Source organism: Crocodylus porosus, unplaced genomic scaffold, assembly GCF_001723895.1.
Source record: "Crocodylus porosus isolate Cpor-Errol unplaced genomic scaffold, CroPor_comp1, whole genome shotgun sequence".
NCBI classification, from domain to species: Eukaryota; Metazoa; Chordata; order Crocodylia; family Crocodylidae; genus Crocodylus; species Crocodylus porosus.
In genome coordinates this window covers 102,751,431-102,773,541 of record NW_017728886.1, presented here as the reverse complement: position 1 = coordinate 102,773,541, position 22,111 = coordinate 102,751,431, and the positions used below count along the sequence as shown (strand labels likewise).

Below are 22,111 nucleotides of genomic sequence, written 5' to 3'. Positions count from 1 at the left end.
ACCGGACCAGTGCAGAATACTCCTCCTTGGAGGTGAATCCCATCCTCCATCCTTTGTAGGCCTTTCTTTTTAGCCTCAGGAGGTCTGGTAGGTCCCTGGAGAGCCAGGGGGGCTGCTGTGCCCTCTTGCTGCCTTTCCTCCGAGATGGAATAGAAGTAGCTTGTGCATTGAGGATTGCTCCCTTGAGGAGCAACCACTCTTCCTGAACTCCCCTCTCCCTGGGGTCATGGTCCCATGGGGCCTCACTGACAAGCCTCCTGAGCTTGTCAAAGTCTGCTTTCCTGAAGTCAAGGACTTCCATATTGCTGACTTACTAGCCAGCTTTACGGTGGATGGTGAAGGTGATCAGCTTGTGGTCGCTGTCACCCAGCTTCCCATCAATCACTAGGTCGCCGATTAGGTCATCCCCAGTAGCCAGTACCAGGTCGAGCAGCGCTTTGCCTCTTGTTGGCCCATAGACTTCTTGAGTCAGGTAAGGGTCATCCACACAAGAAACTCTTTATTCCAGCTCCAAATAATTAATAAACACATTGAACAGCACTGGGTGCTGGATAGACCTTTGTGGGACTCCACTTGAAACCTCCTGCTATTCTGATGGCTCCATATATAATTACCCTTTGCTTGTAGCTATCAAGCCAGTTGTTTATCCACCTTATAGTGGATTGCAAGGTACATGGTAGCAGATGCAGTTGATCTTCTGTGGGCAACGATGCAGGCTTGATGTCAGTGCTTCTAATGTCTAAAAAGGATGGGATAATAAAGTCATAGGTTACTCGGTGATATCTTTTACCCGGCCAACTGTATAGCTGGGACAGATGTTAAGCAAGCTTTCAGACACAACATGCCCACTATGCATATTTGAAGTTGCGTGTGTTACAGTGTTAGGCAGAGGGTCATAGATGGTTAGTCCCCTGGGGATTTTGTTGTATTATTTGCATTTGTTATATTACTTACACACACTAAGTAGATGTCACTGTACAGCTTGGCTTCCTTTTTCTTCATGTTGTTGGTTTTCCATTACAAAAGGCAAATTTTGATACCTTCCATGTTGAAGTATGGTTGGATTGTTGTTGTAGCTGTGATGGTCCAGGGAATGTATGTGAGAAATGCCTTTGGTTCTTTTACATTTTCTGGACCTTCTCAGCTACAGCACATCAATGTGAGTGCAACATGGAACAGAAATGCACTTTGAATTTGTGTTTGACACTGCCCTATATCCCTTCTGTGAGCTAGTGGTAGTAAGGATAGTGCCAATAGTATGAATAAAGGCTCTGACAACTTTATACTTGTAACAGCTGCTACTGGATTGACAGCAGAGCTCAGGATCCCTGCAAAGCAGAGTGAGAAAGTTTACAGAAAGTTGCTGTTTGCAGGAACATATGCATGTTTTTGATTGTCTCCTGAGGACGGAGAGGGGAGAGAACTCAGCCCTGGGGACTCAGCCAGGCTCGGAGAAGGGAAGGAGCCCAGGACCACAGAGCTCAGGGAGGAACCACCCTGCAGCCTGCCTGTGAAGTGGACCTGCCCTTAGTGACGGAGAAGATAACCTGGTATCCTGTTTCCCTCTGTGAGGCAAAGGGACCCGTGTGGAGGAAAAAGGGTGGTAAGGTAGACTTGCCTAGGAGGGCAGGGTGCTGGTCTGGGAAGGCTCTGGGAAGAGATAGCTAAGAACCAGCCTGGGGCCAGGTGGGTGATCAACCCAGGGTTGTTCCAGTTATCAGCACAAGGGGCCGTGTCTAGGAACTGGAGAAAGGCGCTTTTGGGAAGGGGGGACAGTGTGTGTTTCTTTGCAGATACCACAGACAGCTGGAGCAGAGGAGAGCTGGTCTTCCCCTTGCAGGCTCTAGCAGAGAGCAGGACTTTCTGAAGCAGCAGCACCAGCCATGGTTATTGTGCTGCCAGGGTGAAGGAGAGCTGATGTTTGAATTAACTCTGTGTGCTCCTGCTGAAATTCACTGGAGTCTCAAGGTTTAAGCTGGGGAATTGTACTGAGGGTGTCTTTGATTCAATTTTTACAGTGTTTTAGTTCATTGATATCTGCCTTCGACAATTAAATTATTGATCGCCTTCTCTGCCATTAACCTCATCATTAATCTCAGTCATTAACTGACTGTTTTGTAAATAATAAACTGTGTAAATAGTTAGACTGCATGTACTCCTGTGTGTGGGGAAACCACAAGAAAGCTCTCCACGGAAAGGTGGCCCCAGTCTTAGGGGCTGGGAGGTTGACCGAGGCTATTTGACACCCCAGGACCATGAATCCAGATGTGGCCATGGGTAGCACCGTGGCTAGGGTTACATACTGAATAGCCATGTGCATATTCGAGCTATGTTATGGTAGGAGATAAAAGGTCCTTGAAAGCAACAATAACACCTAGTGTTCCAAGATAAGAAAGGATCCAGGATTGTTCTCCACCATCCCCTGCTGGGTCCTGGGATCAATTAGTAGAACCATAACTTATGGGCCACTAAATGTGGGGGAGGCTTTCCCTAGTGGGATCTCCTCAATTGGGATGCTTCCCAGACTGTTCACTAGTGTCTTTCTGTGGAGTAGGGGATGGAGAGGGGGGTCATGACTGCTTCTCCATTCCAGACATGCATTGGCAACTCCCAACACTCTCTCCCCTGCTTTCACAGGATGCCTTTTATTTCCTTGGTGTGCCTCTGGTAAGGGTCAGCTTCTAATGAGGACAAGAGCTGCTTAGGGCAGCTGATGGAAGCCCCTTCATGTATGCTGTCCTGCTGTTGGGGCATATAGTGCTCCCCTGAGGATTGTGGGAAAAGAAAGATATCTCTTTAAATGTAAGGTACTGGAACTCTGCCAGCCTGCAAGGGGAAACCCGTGGTTTCCCACATTTTTGTCCTTTAAAGGGCAAAATTTGTGTTTTTCTCCGTTAAAGGAGAAAATCCACAGTTTTTTGCAATGAATGGAAAACCTGGATCCCTGCTGATAAGGTTGATAGAAACATTTGGCATTAGGTTTGTAAATGTATAACTCTTCAACATTATTCTGGATTCAACATATTCTATTATTCAATATATTCTTTCCTTTCTTTGGCAGAAGCCAAGGGAAGGCAGCACCTTATAGGCTAACTCAACCAGAGATGCATGAGCTTTCACTAGGCTACAGCCTACTTCATCAGATGTTATGAATATGTTAGTCTCAGTGAGTTGTCATCCATCCTTGATCTTCATTTTTATTGTTTTAGCCTTTGATTCCTTTAGCTTTCTCATGACTTAAAAGGTTATCTTAGTGTTGCTGTTAAAATATTTTCTTAGCGACTCCAGCATTGGTTATGTATCCAGTTTTATTTTGCCGATGTGCACTTTAATTTTTACTTCTCTATTCACTAACTTTTACTCCTCTACCTTTTTGTGTCAGTTTTTTCCCCCTTTTTGCTGTTTCAGTTTAATTTTTTTGTTGGGTTTTGTTTTCTTGTTGTTTCATTTTACCCAGTTCTCTGGGTAAAATTCAGCTTTCCTTTGTGTGTCTAAATGGCCGTTTTCTAAACATTTGCATAGTGTTTTGGGTAATTACAAACATGTAGTGAATTGACTTCATCTACAATGTGGAAACCACATACCCAACTACAAAACTGCCATTTATATACACCAAAGGATGTAGAATTCTGCCCCATAACTTCGGTAACTCATGCCCTGTTGGATTTGCCTTTGCCTTACTGAGACTTTTACAACAATATCAGTTAAGTTTTTCAGTAAGGCCACGGGTGATCTCTAAAACAACAGCTAAGCAGATGAAAGGGACACATTTTTCTCCTATTATGCCTTGTAAATTTTCTTCAATCTATGGATCTTGAGGCTTACTGAGATGATACTTATTTCTCTTGTATCCTCCTCAGCCTTAACTAAAATATCATCATCACCCAATCATGATCCCTTCCAGTATCCACTCAGGGAAAGGTACAAGTCTTGTATGTATTTATAGCCCTTCCCTAGCATTTGGGCATAAAGATGTATTCTGTTTGCTTACAGAATCAAACTTCCTAGGTATGCAAATATATAATTCTTGCAGGTTTGTAGAGATGCAAAGTTCTTGTAAGAATGAAACTATTCAGACGTGTAAACTCAAGAAGTTTGAGTTTTACTCCACACTCCTTAGTTTTACTCCATCCGAATTTTTCAGCTGTATTCTCCCAATCATCACAAATATCTTCTTTATCATGGGCATGCCAATTTCCCTTCCTAGCTAAGTATATCCTTCCTTGATTTTTTTTAAAAATTGTTTCCAGTATTTGGTAGAAAGTTTCAGTATCTTTATCATTATAGTCCAGTGTAGGTGCACATATTTATGAAATAGTAAAGTTTTGAGATTTTGCAGCCACTGGGATAGAAAAGAACCTCCTAGATACTGGGCGCAACTACATGAGATGCTGCGTCACTGTAGTGATTAGCTACAGTGATGTTACTTGTTGCTACCGTGATGTAACATTGGCACAGTAGGTATGGAAATGACCCATGAGCCACCAGGATTGCACAGTAATACAAAAGCAAGTTATGCAAAAACAAGCTAAAGCAAGTACTAAATAACTGCAAAGTAGCAACTGGGCAGTCAGGGGCACATATAGATGTGCCCACTAAGCAACAACGAATCCTTTTTTTATAGCCTCATAGTGCACAAGAAAGCCATATTCCTTTTCCATGATTTTCTTCCTGATCATTATGCCACATAGGTTTTTAGTTCACTAGTGCTTGGCTATCTAGCTTCAGCTAAGATATTTTACTTATATGAGTTCATCTCATGGTTTAGTTCTTTAAGCTTTTCTGTTGTGTAAAGCATTGTGGCTCTTGACTTTAACAAGATGATTGCCTTTTCTTGTTTAGCAGCATACTTTTCACCCTCAGCCTGCAGACAGCTAGTAACAAGCACAGACATTCTTAACACAGACTATAAATTGGAGAATGAGATCTTCAGCTTTTGAAGTTTTATTCCTTGCCATTGCCTAGTGCATATAAGGTGCTATATATCATTCTAGAGTTCATGGACCTTGCCCCATGCCTGTACCCAGAATATAAATATACTGAATATAAAAATCACTAAAAGAGGGAAATAAAAACATCTAACAGTACTTATCTTCAACTCCTATACCCAGAAACCAACTACTATGCAAAACAGATAGCATATCCTTACTATAGTTCTGTTACAATGCCACTGCCACCCTTAACTTTCCTCAAGCACTTGGCCCTGTGAACAGAATGCATCTTAAGACTCTACTCTCAATTGTGTTTGAGGCTGGCATCCCTGCTGGGACAGTGTTAAAATTGCACTGTTACCTGAGGTAAATGTTTCATCAGCAAGGTTTGGGCTCTAGGTTGAAGAGAAAGACTCTGATCCTAACTTGGCTGAAAACTTTGACAAAAAACAGGAGCCATTGCTTGAATATATAAGCAAGCAGAAGCATCAAGCTTTACCAAGAGCTTGTACCCTGAAAAATGGAGGTAAATCTACTAGGGCATATGCTATCCCACCCTTTAGGCCTTTAAATGAATTTAAGTGCTTGAGTTATCTTCCTCTTAAGGAAGGAGAACCAACCACATTTTTGAGTTAAGGTTTTTCAGGGACTCAAGCAGGTTACAATAGGATCAGAAATAGGTGCTTAAGTCCATTCAAATGCCCAAGAGGTGGAATAGAATCTGGCCAACTGTTATTTATATGTAAATGAAAGAAGACGAAGTACAAAATAGCATACAACTTACCTTTGTAATCATTCAGAAAGAGAAGTTCTTAGATGGTAACTTTTAGTCTCAACCTGTAGGTTGTGGAGCTGTGCTGCACTAGGAAGCATTTTTTAAGCTGCCTGGCTCTGCTGTGGAGGCCCGGTCTAAAAAACTCATGAAGTGCACCATACAATGTAGTCAGCATGCATACTTTGCATATTCATGGTCTCACATACTTTTCACCTCCTCTCAGATAAGTTGTTCCCAGGAGGGAGTATATCTGGAGTATACCCCACATTCTGAACATAAGGGATTCTGTTCTTTGGCTTTCCTGGGGAGGGAGAAGCTCTGCTAAAAAGCTACATATGGACTGGCCACCCTAAAACCACAAATCCTCATTGCTGCACTCTGGAGCTATGATTTATATTTCATTTCCATAGGTCTGGATTGTGACATCAGGCATAACTCCAGACAAGGGATAAGTCTGCTAGCTGCCCCCTCCCAGGAGAGGCCCTTGTAGGCTTTGTGATTCAACGAGATATCTCAGAGTCCCAGTACCTCTCTGGTGCCTTCTTCCTTTTGGGAAAATGGTGTCAATTTGATGTGACCCACAACAGAAGAGGAAGATGAAAAAAGGAGCAAATAGGGACTTTTTCAGCACACCTTTATGATGTTGTGAATAAATTAATTAAGATATTAAAACTTGTGGAAAATAAATTCTGTTTATTCTGCAACATAGTTAGCAGCCTGGATAATAACCAGGAAGAACTGGGATTGCTCATTTATGAGCAAATATTTGACCCAGTTTGTATTACTGAAATCTGCTAAACGTTTCACATGATTGGAATGTTTAAAAAAATCAGTACCTATAACTCGTTTAGGAAGGACTGAATGGGCAAAAGAGGAGGGGGAATGGCACTGTGTCAGAAATGGCATTGCCTATTTCTGAGTCACTGACAGCTGCGAAGCAAATGGTTTTGACTGCTTATGGATCAGTGCTTTAACGGTTAAAGAGTAGAATGGGATGCTAGTTAAGTTTCCCAAATCACATTGGAGATCATTATTTATCTAACAGTATTTATTTACCTCGTATATTATGTGGGGAAAAGAAGCTACATTTTTACTCTGAGCCTTGATCTGAGTGACATGCTAAAGGTCTCATGCTACTCCTGCTAAAATGTTATGATGCTGAGTACTAGAACATCATTCTGCCAGTTCTAAAAAGGAATGCCTAAAATTATAACTGACATTTTTGTAACTCAGAATGTGGCATCGAGCACACATGGGAATTCTTTATTAAAACTCATCTCACTGGATGAGGTTCAGGACAGGAATTCATTGCAGAACTAAAACCTAAGGCATTTTTACATGTGCTCTGGGATGCAGCACTGGGTGCTTTAATTAGTGAGCTGCACTAATTAAAAGTGCCTATGTGTCATGTGTATCAGCATCTCCATGCATCCTCACAATGAAAAAATGGCAGCAGGGCACTTTGAGCCAAAGCTCATTGAACGTGTTTTATTTCAAAGCACCCTGCCACCATTTTTTCAGCGCAGAGATGCGCAGGGACACTGATACACGTGATGCAGAAGGCTGCTGGGGCGCGTCAATTTCTGTGCTCCGGCAGACTCAATTAATTGAGTCTGCTCTGAAGCGCTGGATTTACGGCACATTAGAGCAGACTCCACACAGGACTGTAGGAGCCCTTAGTGTTTCTTAAGTTCAGGTGACCATGACTTGATCGTATTTATTATGTAAAAAGTCTACACCGGGGTGGGCAAAATGCAGCCCGGGGGCCAGATACAGCCCGCCAGGCCATTCTATCCAGCTCACGGGGCCCCTAAAAAATGTAGAAAATTAATATTTATCTGCCCTGGGCTGCCTGTCATGTAGCCTTCGATGGCTTGCCAAAACTCAGTAAGCGGCCCTCTGCCCAAAATAATTGCCCATCCCTGGTCTACACCCACTGTCAGTGGTTATTATATGTTATTTCCTTGTATGGTTAGCATGTCTAACCCTTTATCATAGATAGATTCGTAGATTTCTAGAGTTGGTTGGAAGGAACCTAGTAGATTATCGGGTCCTCCAGGCAGGACATTTTTTTGAGTGCTGGGGTTCAGTAACCCTAGCCAGATGCCTGTTTAATCTCCTCTTGAACACTTCCAAGGTAAGGGAAAGCACCACCTCCCTTGGAAGCCCATTCCATATTTTGGCAACTCTTGCAATAAAGAATTTTTTTTCCTTATGTCCAATTTAAATCTATTCTCCTTCAGTTTGTGGCCATTATTTCTGGTAACCCCGAAGGACGCCCTGGTAAACAGTGTGTCCCCTATTCCCTGCTGAGCCCCCTGATGAGTTTCTAGGCAGCCACAAGATCGGCTCTCAGCCTTCTCTCACGGAGGCTGAAGAGATTCAGATCCCTCAGTCTGTCTTCAGAGGGTCTTACCTGCAGGCCCTTAACCTTACAAGTAGCCCTCCTTTGAACCCTCTCAAGATTATCCACATTCCTTTTGAAGTGCGGCGCCCAAAACTGGATACAGTACTCCATCTGCAGCCTCACCAATGCCGCATAGAGGGGGAGTATCACCTCCTTAGGCCTGCTCGTATTGCTGCTGATGCAAGAAAGAGTGTGGTTAGCTTTGCTTATTACCTCGTCACACTGGTGACTCGCATTCATTTTTGCGTCAAGCAGGACCCCGAGATCTCTTTCCACTGTTGTGGTACTCAGAATGGTACCCCCCAGTCTATAGATGTGTTGGAGATTCTTTCTCCCCAGGTGCAGAACCTTGCATTTACCCTTGTTAAATTGCATCCTATTCTGATCCGTCCACTTCCCCAGTCTGTCCAAATCTGCCTGAATTCGCTCCCTGCCCTCCAGTGTGTCATCTAGCAAGTCATCTTTGCTGTTTGCCCCTGAATCCTCTCCAGTTTCTCCACATCCTCTTTAAAATCTGGAGTCCAGAACTGTATACAATACACCAGCTAAGTCCTGGCCCCTGCTCAGCAGAGTTCAAGTCCTTTCCCATGTTTTATGTAAAATACATCTGCTACTGCAGCCTGTGTGTTGTTTTTAAGACTGTATCATGTTTGCTGAGTCAGGTTAAGTCTGTGATCCACTGGAACCTCAGATCCTTCCCAGCAATATTACTGTCTAGCCAGTTATCTTCCATTCTGTATTTGTGTATTTGGTTGCTTCTGCGTAGGTGTAGCATCTTACTTTTGTCTTTGTTGAATTTCTCTTTGTTGTCTACTGCTCAGGCATTAAGATCCTTTTCAATTCTAATACTAACCTCCAAAATGTTTGCAGGCCCTCTCAGTTTTGTGTCCTCTGCAGACATGATCAGGAAACTCTCCTACAACTCCCTAATTAATACAAATGTTAAACAGCATTAGACCTAAAGGCAGAGGCATAACAGGGCAGCTGGGTGTGTGGGACAGTGGCAACACATGGGGGGAGTGGTCATTTCCATCTGGGCACCTGAGGCAGCAGTGACACATTGGGGCAGTGGCAAATTCCAGCTGCCATTGCTGCCAGTGTGATCATACAGCTGCCCCTCCCCCTGCCCAAGCTGGTAGCTAGATCTGCACATACCTGAGGATGAGTTCTGAAAAAAAAAACAAGAGAAGAAGTGATTGATGCATTAACACCCAACAGAGGAGCGCTTAGGGCACCTATGTGGAAAGCAAGAGACCCAAGCTCTAGCCCCCACTCATCCAGAGGCAGTTCTGAACCTGCATTAGGGTTTAAATGACTGGGCTGTGGCTGGTAAGGCATTACAATGATTCTTCTCCCACCTGCCTTTGAACCTGAGCCACTACCTCTTGCATCTAATAGTCACTGGATTAAACAGAGGAAGAGTAATGGGAAAATTTCTGCCCCATTAAAACAAGTCTCCAGGCTAGAACCAAGGGCTTCTCACTTCTAGAGTAGCAACCAGCTCAGTGGGTCATCTCATTGAACTGCAAACCCTCTAGTTTGTTACTTTATTCCTGGCCCCACTCCCTCCTCTTACTCATTCTTTGTCCAGCAGCACGCTGTGACTTACACCTAGCATACTTGTATGCATAACGTCATAGCAATCCAGCCAGTATGTAACCTACTAAGCATGTGCAGTACCTTTTGTGTCTACAGTGCGGAAGTAATAGAATTGTATATTGTTTGTAAGTGCCAAAATGCTGTTTATGCCACTAAAAATTGCCATTTCCATGCATAAAGGGTAATAGAATTTGATCCATCTCCCTTCAGTCTTCTGGGACTTTGCCTGTCATCCATGACTTTGCAAATATTGTTGCCAAGGGCTCTGAGATTTTTTCAGCCAATTCTTTCAGCACCCTGGCATAAATTTTGTCAGGCCTCGTGACTTACTTTCATTTAAATTTGTCAAGAGCTTTATTACATGCTCGTTATTTATCTCACTCTTCAGACCTTCTCCTATGCCTGTCTTAATTTAAGTAGCTTTTTGGTTACAGTTTGGTTTTAGCATGAAGACTAAGTGCAAAGTAATCGTTGGACAGTTGTGCCTTTGTACCTTCCATTAACAGATCACATTCACTAATAAGCAGTATACCTACAGTTTCCCTAATCTTCCTTTTCTGTGTGACACATTTATAGAACCCCTTCTTCTTATCTTTAACATCCCATCCTATCTCACCCCAGCCCATCTCTTACTTTGCCTTTGCTTTCCAGATTTTTGTGTCTTTGTTTTTGCTATTATCATGCCTTTCCCTTCTTAGAATTTTTAGTTCTGTCATATCATAATCATTCCTCCCAAGTTTCCTACCACTTTCATGTTTTCAAACAATTCTTTCTTATTGCTCAGAGTAAGATCCAAGGTAGATGATCCTATGGTTGTATCCTGAACTTTCTGAAACAGAATGTTGTCTTCTATACAGGTTAAGAACTTTCATCTTAAGTAGTATTATTCTTCCAGCAAGTATCAGGCAATTTAAATTCCCCATTAATACTACTCTAGGTTTTGATTATTTTACTTACTAGCTTGAAGAATGCCTCCTCCACCTCTTTTTCTCATTTCATTGTCTAAAATAGACCCCTGCCACAGTATCATTATTGTTCTTCTCCATTCTTTATTTACACTCAGATTCGTTGATGGTGGGATTTTTTTTCCCTTTCCTGGACCTGGAAACAAGCACATGTAGTCTTGTCAATTAAAGCACCAACTCCTTTTTTTTTCCAAAGCCTACCCTTCTGAAACAAGGCATACCCTTCAAAGTTGATATTGCAGTTATGGAAGCTGTCCGTCAGGTTTCTGTGAAAACAGTTAAGTCATACTATTCTTTACACATTAGGATGTCCAGTTCATCTTGCTTGTTCCCCATATTCTTGGTGTTTTCATATAAGGATGAAACATACTTTGTAGTCTATCATAGGGCTATGCAAGTCTTGCCTGCTGGCCTGCAGGGCATTGTCTCTGATCCTTGCCACCTGTTGTTTCCGCTGAAGCAGTCTGACAAGTTATTCCTACTAGCTGCTCAGTAGTTCCTGTGGGGTACGTCTACATGTGTGCTTTACTGTGGAGCTGACTAATTAGTTCCACAGTAAAGTTTCACTATCTACACATGCACCCAGATTAGGATGCAGTACATTAATTAACTCTGCTGTAAGATAGTACTGTCTGGGACAAGCATTAGTCTACAGCAGAGTAGTTTTGTGCGCTGAAAAACATGTGTAGATAGTGACCGAGACTGGGTGGGGGCATGAGGGTGATACAGTACAGGGGCTGCCTGCTGTTAGCCCCAGATTGCAGCACCCTCGTGCCCCAGCCAGCCCCTCCACAGCATGTTGAGCCAGGGTGGAACAGCCCCCTGCTGGCAGGCTGATTTTCACCCCCCTTCCTCCTCCCCTCCCCCCCCCGGACCTCCTACCAGCCTGCTCTACTCTGGCTCAACATGCTGCAGTCCCCAGCACATGTATAAACACTGCCCCTGGGAGCAATAAACTCTGCCACAAACTGCACTGGAGTTTATTGCTACATTCTAATTGCATGTGTAGAAGCACCCATGCTGACCAAGTAGTAAAATGTAGAGTCTACACAGTCCAAGCACATCTGTTCAAGGGAGGATTTAATGTGCATCTAGATGAGGGGTGGGCAAAATGCAGCCCAGGGACAGATGTGGCCCGCCAGGCCATTCTATCCGGCCCACAGGGCTCCTAAAAAATTCAGAAGAAAATAAATATTAATCTGCCCTGAGCTGCAGCCCTCGATGGCTTGCTGAAACTCAGTAAGAGCCCCTCTGCCCAAAATAATTGCCCGCCCATGATTTAGACCTAAGATTTGGGTAGCCCAGCATAGGATAAGTGGGCTTCTTACTCTCGTCTTATGCTTTGGTGGGGGGAGGGAGGGATTTAAGGGGGCAGAACAAGTTAGAGCTTAAATGTTGTAGGTAGCACAAAAATGTCTGAGAGAAAAAATCTTTTTCTCTAGTATTACATTTATTTTATGTGTATTTGACAGCATCTGCTATAATCAGTTTTGCTGTGTCTATAATCAGTTTTTCTGTTACTGAGTCTTTTACAAAGTAACAAAATAGAGAAAACACATTTGAAAAGTAGAAAAAACAAGGTTGCAAGAATCACAAAAAATAGCAGTGTGAACTGAAGCACAGGCTACTATATAACATTGTTGATATATAAATGTGTGTGTACATATACATATGCATACAGATATATATACATACACACACACATATACATATTCTTCACTTTAGTTTGATACTGTCCCTTTAATGGAGTTACTGGGAGTGAAATTTATCATAGGAAAAAAAAGAGAGAGTAAAATAACCACTTTTTTAAAAGCTTTATTTAATGTAGTAGTAGTTTTAGAGTGATGGTATAGCTGTGAGGATCCAGGAATGGTATGAGAGGCACGTTTATGCTAGTGGTGATATCCTTTATTGAACCAACTGCATGAATCTGGATTTAAATACAACTAGATAAAGCTTATGTCATTTATTTTTGTATTTCTATTGTTATATTGCCTGCTTAACATTACAAAAAAGTGTTTGATTTCAATGTATGTTTTTGGCTGAAGGAGATATGGTCTTCAAATGGTTAAAAAAGGCAAGCAGGCTGTGAAAAAATATGTACACTTGATATATAAAACATGTTTTCATATAATGCTTTGAAATCAATGAACAGAAATTTAGGTCAGTGTAGTATACGGGGAGCATGTGGTATATAGTGAATCACTGTCATGTGATGAGTAAGATTTAGCAGATGATGATGTATTCAAAGTACAGTATGTCCCAATACCACAGTACTTGTGGCCCCTTGAACATTTTGTGTCTATGAAATCTTCATATTTTTAATAATATTTTGTTCTGTACCACTTGTTTGGAAAATACTGGTTTTTATCCTAACCAGGTTCATGTTTCTTTTGAAATGTTTTTTTTTCCCCTGAAATGTTTTTTTTTCCCCTGGAGAGAAAAGTAAACCATTTGGTCACCAAAATGTGTTTGCAGTTCTGGACTCAGATCTTATTTCTGAGGTGCCCTTCATCAGAACATAGGTCATCTGCATTTCCCTGTCCTATGATTGATAAATTGTGATGTTGCCACACACACGAAAAATTCAGTTGTCTCTAGGAGCAGTACATGGATTGCTCCTGAGGATGTATTCTGCCTTCAAAAGGAGGCTGCATTTCTATCAATTTCTTATTAGGGTGATGCTTCGGTCTTATCTTATATTCTGTACTACTAATGATGTTAATTATGAAAAAGAATAGGGCTGTAGTTATGAGAAATTAATGCCATATAATCTAATACAAGCTGGCAGAAAATCTATCCACATGAACACAGAGAAAAGAACATTTTATGTAAGAAGTAACTACACATGAATGTGACTGTAATTAGAGAACACCAATTAAAATAGAATTCTCATTTTCTGATATGACTAAATTCTTTAGCTAGGAAACCTCTAATTATTAGGCAGTAGCATTAAGAAGCACATGTTCCTCATGGTGTTACTGCCAAATAAAGTTTAAATGTCAGCTTTTTCTAACAAGCTAGTTTATATATTAGTGTCAGATTTAGAGACCCAAAAAAAAAGAAAAATAAGAAATCAGTTGATACAACTACAAAGGAGCAATAGATATCCAGGAAAGCAATGTTTCTGTTGTGCTGTTTTGTCATTTTTATCATTCTCTCAAACTTCGGTTGTTGCTAGCTTATGGAAAAAGTACCACAAGTAAAAATGTCTGATATGTAAATATATGAAATCTTTAGGCCAATGAGCTACTCTGTCTTTGATAGAAAGGCAAATAGGCAAATTCATAGCATAGTATGAAAAAGTTGTATTATCCATTGACAATGCCTTGTTTTATTTAGAGTATGAAGGATCTGGGACAGAAGTTCAGAGAAAACACTCAAAATGTGGAGTTTGCAAATATAGGGCTGAGTGTGATGAAGATGCAGAAAATGTTGGGTAAGTAAGTAAGTAAGTAAGCTTCCCCCAAAAGAAAAAGTAAAAAAGAAAAAAATTAAAGAACATGATCATAGGCCTGCAGGAATCTTCATTCTTAATATTCTTAATATTTGACATCCTCCAGCTGTTTGGTAGAATCGCATGTGAACAGGGATTTACATGTAAATGCTTAATTTTCACTTTTCTTTAAAGCCTTCTTAAGTGGTTTGTGCATCCCAATTGCAGAGATATGCTTTCAGATTGATTATGAGACGAGGGCAATTTCTTGGACTATTAATGAGGCATAAACAGTGTATGAAGAAACCTCTATCAAATATCTTCCAGTCAAAATAGCTTTACTGAGATATCTACTCAGGTAAGAAGAAATAAGGAACGTGAAATCGGAAAGATGTTATTTATTTTCTCAGTTGAAACTTTTTAGCTGACAGTCCATAAAATATTTTGCATGGTTGCTTGTGATAAAATATCTTAGATTAAAATAATATGTTGATCTGTTGATACGATACAGTAACTTTTTTCCTGGTTTGTTTTACATTTAGCACACACCTTTTGGAAAACTGGTGAATAGAAAAAAAAATCAGACAGCTGTCAGAAATCCAAAAATGAGCAAGCAGTGAATATGTTTTAGATAATTTTAAGAAAATCCATAATGCACTATCAGATTTGCAAATGTAGTGTATCAAGCACTAACTGACAGTCACAGTGTATTCATTTTTATTTAACAATATCCTTTCACCACTGCCAGGTTGATAACATAGTCACATGGAGAATGGCACCTCAGCATGACTTTTGAGACATAACATTGTACATGTACAAAAAACAAAATCGTATATAATGAGAATGTAATCACCAGTATGATGCTTAACTTTTCATAAAATGTATTCACATAGAAATAATGGGTGCCTATACATGAGCCGGGAGGCTGCTCCGATGCTCTGCAATTACAGTACATCAGAGCAGGCTTGATTAATCAAGTCTGCTGGAGCATGGTAATTACCTCATTCCAGCTAGCCTCCATGTCTTGTGTATCAGCATCACCATGCTTGAAAATGGTGGTGGAGGCACTTTAACTAAAGGTCATTCAAGGAGCTTTAGATAAAGCACCCCTGCCCCCATTTTGAAGTGTGAAGATGCTGATACACAAGATGCTCTGGGCGTTTTAATTAGAGCGGCTCTTGGAGGTGCTTTAATTAAAGTGCCTTTGACTCCCAGAGCACATGTGAAAATGCCCAATGTTGCTCCTTATTATTTGCCTGTTGCTCTACACTCAAATGAGCTGTGGCCAGTTTCTGAAATAAAAAGTCTTCAACATAACTAGTTGGTTTTAGTTACCTCTGGAGATATCTTTGTAAGTTTGTTTTTGCACTGGTAAATTTTCTACACGGTCTAACATTAGCGAAAGCATAAGTATTTGTTAGGTATTTGTGGAGTTGTGGTTCTTTCTGGTCTAAGTAAGCATAAGCTGTTCTCCTCCTCTTCCTTGACTACTGCAGGGAGAACTCCTTTTCCCTGATTTTAATTGCTGCAGGTACAAACACACACAGAGGTTTCAGGAGGAAGCATTCAAAAATTAGGAAATGCAAATCTCCTTATTCTGTCACTTAAGTAACCCAGATACCTTCAACACCCATTTTTTTGCTGTGCAGTCTTAATTTGATCACAGTGAAGCTGCTCCAATCCGCTGTAATTCCAGCGTGTTTGCTGGGGATGGGTGCTATAAGGCCATGGTCCCCCACCTGCCTGACACTTTACTTGGATAAACTCTGGGGAAAATCGGATAATACTGTCACTACCAACCTCAGATTTTCTTCTCTCACCTACCATGTCTTGATATATAGTCTTAACTCTTGGGAGTTGGATGGAGGCTGGGTAATGACTCGACTGGGTCTCCTTGGGGGGCTTTCTTTGTGGGTCTCCTCCTCCCCTTACACCCCATCCTCACCACCTCCAGGATGACACACGTCTGGGGCTGGTTCTTGCATCGGCTGACGGTGCCACTGGCTGTTACTTGCTAGTATACCGAATGAGATTTATGAGTTAAGCTCCTTCATTTGGGTTCCCTGGGAACATCCTTAAATCAATTATTACGGGCTCCCAGTTCCTCAATTAAGATGAGTGTGCTTGGAGTAGTCCTGGCTTCTGTCTCTGCCACCTCAGTCTCCTCCCAGCTGTCCTGGAGCAGTTCCTCCAGAATCTTTCTTCCACCAGTTGCAGTCTTCCTATGGCTGCCCCTCTCTGGTGCTAGAAGTACCCGTCCTCATGGTCCCTCTGCCAATCTGGAGGGAGCACATGCTGCAAAAATGCGGCGGCACACTCCACGGTCCAGTGGGCTTGCCCCCATGCCTGTGATAAGTGCTTCCTGCTCACGGCTCATGGGGCTTTTCTTCTACCCCACTCTCTTTTCTTTACAGCATTGGAGCAGACTTGATTATTCAAGTCTGCTGGAGCGTGGCAATTACTGCGCTCAAGCAGCCTCCCATATCTCATGTATCAGTGTCCCTGTGCTTCAAAATGGTGGTGGGGGCACTTTATCTAAAGCTTTTTCAGTGAGTTTGAGACAAAGCACCCCCACCACCATTTTGTAGCTCGGGGACACTGATACACCAGATGATCCAAGTGCTTTAATTAGTTTAATTAAATTAATTTAACTGGTGGAGGGGCCCTGGCAGCCCCACTACTTGTGGCTGATTGGTCGGTAGGCAAAAACTGCTGTTTTAAAAATGCTGCAGTTCTTGCTTCCAGATGCTGATTGGCTGAGGAGTCCCGATGGCCCTGCTACTTGCTGCTGATCAGTTGGGAAGCAAAAACCGTGACATATTTAAAACTGCTTTTTTTTTTTTTCTCCTGGCCAATCAGCAGCAAGTGGCGAGCAGCAGGGCCAACAGGGCTCCTCTGCCAATCAGCAGTGGGAGAGAGGGGGGAACACGTGCCAAAAACAGCAAGATTAAAGGAGCCACTACTAAGTGCACTTCTGCTGTAATTTAGGTAGGTCCCTAATTATATAATAGTCTTTAGCTATGTGATCAGATATATTTTTTCAAAAAGACCCTGTTTCATTCAGTAAATACAATGGGTACTGCTCAATAAATGAGCTATTCAATTCAGTCTCATTATTCAGTGGATAGCCTCAAGCCATGTTTACTGCTTGCTGCCCAGACTCTGCATTAAATCTGGAATTATTCATTTCTTCATGGCTTTTTGAGAATGCTCATCTCTGTAGTATATGAGCCTTACAAGCATAAATGCATTTAACTTCACAACACCTCTGTGGTGCAAGATGGTGTGAATATTCCTGTAATATTACTATTATGGATGAGGTGACTTGCTCGACACTGTGCAGGGAACTTGGTTATAGATGGTGGGTCTATACTACAGGATGCAGTGCACTGTAAAGATATCCAAGCTAGCTTTAAAGTAGCTGGCTCAGATACCAGTGGTAGTCTGGCTGCAGCAGCATGTAGCCTAGTGCAAGCTCACTTACCTACAACTAAGGCAAGGGTCTTACAGGCAAACAGCCTTATTGTCTACATATAGCTGGTTCATTTCATTACACTTGAAGGGGCCATGGACCATGATTCTGTGTGAAAAAAATACATATGAAAACATTGCACATGAGCTAATGTGCACATAGTATGTGAAAAAATATGTGAAATAGTATGGTGAAAAATAGTGTGTCATCAGGACAGGCTATATGAAAATGCACAAGGGAACAGAATTAAGATTCAGCAGACATAAAGTTGGCATTACTTTTTAATTCTTGATTTTGTGATCTAAATTTTATTTTAGTTTTTTAAATATAATTTTCAAAGTTTAGGTTTTAAAAAGCAAAAAGATAACAAATTCTACTTTGTACAAGTGACTTACCTTCCAGAAAACAGTTTGATTATTTTAAATTTCTGTTCTCACAGAAGAAACTGAGCTGAGAGCCTTGAAGCTGCTCTTAGTTGAGTTTTTAAAACATTCCAGCTGTCTCTGTTCAGAATTTCAATATATTCTTTTATTACTAAGTTCACACATAGTTTGAAGAATCCATGCTTTCAGTTTGTTTGATCGTTCAGAAACAGTAGATAGTTAGAACATATGTGAGTGCATGGTAAATTAAATGCTAAAATATGAACAACTTTATCACTTCCACTGTCTCTGCAGAAATTTTTATTGTTGCTTTTAATTTTAACTGGACTGATTAAGAAAAAGAAGTGAAGTCTGAGCAGATGGTTGTCAGAAATTGCTTGGCACAAATGTTCAAATGAATGCAAGTTGGTGCACTATGTAATATTCCTGTATATACATGCAGCAAAAAATCACGCTGAATAATCTTTGGAAGGCTTTTATCATTATATTTATTTAATGTATAACCAGTAATCATAATTTTTAGGATTGAAGCCTAAATCTTGTTTCACTTTATATCATTTCCTATAGATTGGTACTAAGCATGCTCAGTATTTGTGTGTTGCAGCCATGCAGATGTGTAGGGATATAGGATTGGCCAGGTACACATGAAAGGTCAGACAGACACCAGGGGCACCTATACATGTGACAGACCTCTGCTCTGACTTGTGCTAATTAGAAAGAGAGCAGACTCGATTAATTGAGTCTGCTGCAAGTCTGCTGGAGCGTGCTAACTAGCATGCTTCAGCAGCCTCCACGTTACATGTATTCAGCATCCCTGCATTTCAGAATTGTGGCAGGGGCACTTTAATTAAGGCTTGTCAAATGAGCTTTAGTCAAAGTGTCCCTGTCTCCATGTTAAAGCATGGGACTCTGACTACATGTGATGCTGTGGCTCTCAGAGCCTCTCTAATTAAAGCACCCCTGCTCCACCCTGGAGCACGTACATAGACACCCCAAGCAGTAGCGGGTATTAGATGTCAGAGAACATCTCTCCCCCTTTTAGACCACTCTCTAGCCCTTCTTTTGAACCCAGCACCCTGAAAATCTTATTTGTTCATTCAGTAAACACCAGTGAGAAATTTTCAGTTCTACTGGTATAAGGGGTCCACACTAGAACCCAGGTTCTCCAACCTTCCAGGACAGCATTTAGCTTACAAGGCCACACATACTTGCTAACTTATACTGCTCTTCCTGGTCCCACATATAACCTTCTTGAAGCTCCTCAGTGGGCCAGATTTAGAGACCCAGGGCTTCTTTCCCACCCCACTATCCAACAGGTTGGGTTGACCCCATTGGGTGATTCTGTTTTGCCTCGGAGCCAGATAGAATTCCAAACTGTGTGCAAATGCCAAAAGCTGCAGTTATGGCTATGTACATGCCATTTAGCTTATAGCATGAAATAAGATTTGGACTTAAATGTACAAGTTTAAAAGCTTTTAAATAGTGTACAGTTAGCATCTAGGAATTCACAAATACAATCTTAAACTGTAATATAGTATATTATTATGTATCATTCATACAGCAGACTCACCTTGTTTCAGATATGAAAGAACCAGTTGGAAGACAGCAGGAATCAGTTTAGATCAGCAGACCACAACTTCATTAAACAAATTCCAAAACCTACATGTTAGAAAGAGAGATATATAAAGAGAAAAACTGGTCTCTACTCTATCTTTAATTGTGAGGAAGGCAGGGGCAGATTCAGAGGGGATGCAGTGGCAGTCACACTCCACTGTCACACCTCCCAGTGGGAGCAGCAGTCAGGGACTTAAAATAAGTCCCCAGATCAGGTAAGAATTCCTCCTCCCCGCCTCTTTCTCCATACTCAGCAGCATGTCTCCTCCCCTCCCATTCCACACTCTCCTGGTCATCACTGCCATTATCCCTGCTGTCTCTAGCTGATCCAGGGCCAGGGGAACTTCAGAACTTCTGCCCTGCTTCAGCCAGGCTTCCAGACTCAGCTGAGGATTGCAGCAACAGGTGATTCCTACTTCCTGTTTTATCCCCCCCAGATGTTCCCCATCACCACTGCTGTCCCCAGCTAAGCCTGGCACCCAACACAGGCTATTTGCAGTGGGGTAAAAATGGCTTTGTAGCTCCCCACCAGCCGTAGGGCAGCCAAAGAAAACAGCAGGGACTGGCACAGGAGGGTGGGATTGGGAGGAGAGGGGTCATTCCACTGAGCATGATGGGGAGGAATGGGGTTGCTGAGAACAGGGAGGGAAAGATTCTTACCAAATCAGGTTCTTAAAAAAGTCTCTAACTCCTGCTTATATGGCATCTTCTGCCTGTTCCAGAAGTGAGGGGATACTGGGACGAGGGAGTACAGCCACTCCTGCAGTGTCAGTTGCAGCTCCCACACACCCCTTTACAAAATCCTGGATCTGCCCATGAAGGTAGGTATTTGAGTCTAGTACAGCATGGGTATCCCATTCAGCAAAGAAGGCATGGGGAGCCACTTCACTTTATCTGCAACTTGGATTCAGCTTGTTTTGGTATGTCTTACACCCTCTGTTGAGTTAGTAAGAAGAGTGCCCACGAGTGCAGCACATCTGCATGTTCATTAATGCTCCATAGTTACTGTATATTAAGTTTAGTACTGGTATAACCAAATAGTAAATCAATATAGTGAAAAATAATTTCACTATAAAGCCTACTACTGTGCAGTAGTGCCAGTGCATGGCTTTATAGTGCAACTAACTGTGCAGTAGCCTAATACTACTGTACAGTAGTGTATTACCATGGTTTTTGCCATGACACACCACAGTGTGGTAGTATTAGACTACTGCACAGTTAGCATCTCATATAGACATGCCCACCTTGTCCCATACTAATTGCAGACATCAGTACCTATCAAGTCCCAGGCTCAGGTTTTCCCCAGGAACTGGTCACCCTCTTACACAGCCTATACATAATGGACACTGGAGGAACATTGTGACAAAGCCTTATTTTAAAATTCATTATTACTTTTTACTAGCCTAACCAGCAGGCCAATCCTTCTGGCTTCTGTGAAGGCACCTGATCTTGACCACTCGTGTGTGTTAGAAAAATCTCTTCCCAGCCTCCAAAGAATGAGTGGCCTAGGCACATAGCACACATGGAGAGCCAAGCAGGCTATGGGCAGTATGGGTGGGAGCTGGATGGCTGCCCACTGCTTTTATTCCTAGAAAGGGCTGATGCAGAAGTCAATTGTATATATTCCTTTGTGGTCATGGAGAGAAGAGGGGAAGACAAAAAGGCCAGGATCATCCTTCTCTATTTCCCTATCAGGACCAAAAAGCAGTAGTGTCATTGTCATCAGTAATCCCTCAATTCAAGAATGACCTCTGCCACAACTCATTAAGGGGTTTTGAGATGACTTAAGGGTCCAGTCCTTGAGCCACAGATCCATTTGCAGAAGTTGCAGATATTTCAGCAGGAGAGAACAGGCTACATCCTGGGATTTCTCTCTTTCCTTCATCTGCTCTTGTTTTCTGTGCTTCAAGGGTAAGTCACTTTCACTCAAAATGGACTGCCACTTGATTGAGGTTGCAGCACCATTGGGGTTAGTTGGCAGCCAGCTCCTCCCAACACTTGATGTTGACCTCCTGTTTGTTAAGGTATTCCTTCAATGTGTCCTTGTAGTATTTCCTCTGGCCACTGCAACATCTCCAGCTGTTAGAGCTGTGCAAAGCTTTGGTCCCCAATTCGATATGACAGAAATTTGGCCCAATTCAGTAGCCAAATCTCCAAATCCAAATCGAATCAGAGGACTCTTTAATTTCTCTGAATCAAATCAGAACCCCCCGAATCAATTCGGAGAGATTTGGAAAGATTCAGAGATTCAGACATAGAGACGGCTTTAAATGTTTTTTCTACATACCTCCATGTAGCAGGGGCTCGTGAATGCTACGATGCTGGGGTACATGGAGTGTCCCACCGAAGCACGGGGAGCTCCCCAGCACATTTGGTAGCAGACCCAGAAGTGGACTAGAAGGACTTCCAGCCCACTTCCGGGTCTGCCGGAGAACATGCTGGGGGGCGCCCAGCCCTCCAGTTCAATGATTGGTGCCTCCTGAGTCTGTGGGGGCACCCGGGGTCCCCCTGTGGCTAATCGCTGAGCTG

General features: G+C 42.1%; 1 protein-coding gene across 1 annotated transcript in view; it reads left to right on the top strand.

The window, feature by feature from the left end:
• The window catches only part of TMEFF1 (transmembrane protein with EGF like and two follistatin like domains 1), a gene marked incomplete at its 5' end in the record, with an annotated part of 255,072 nt that overhangs the window by 196,751 nt on the left and 36,210 nt on the right, over positions 1–22,111 (top strand). Inside the window, one exon of the mRNA XM_019536567.1 lies at positions 14,020–14,116. Coding sequence (XP_019392112.1) covers positions 14,020–14,116 — 97 coding nt within the window. The remainder of the gene's footprint in view (positions 1–14,019; positions 14,117–22,111) is intronic.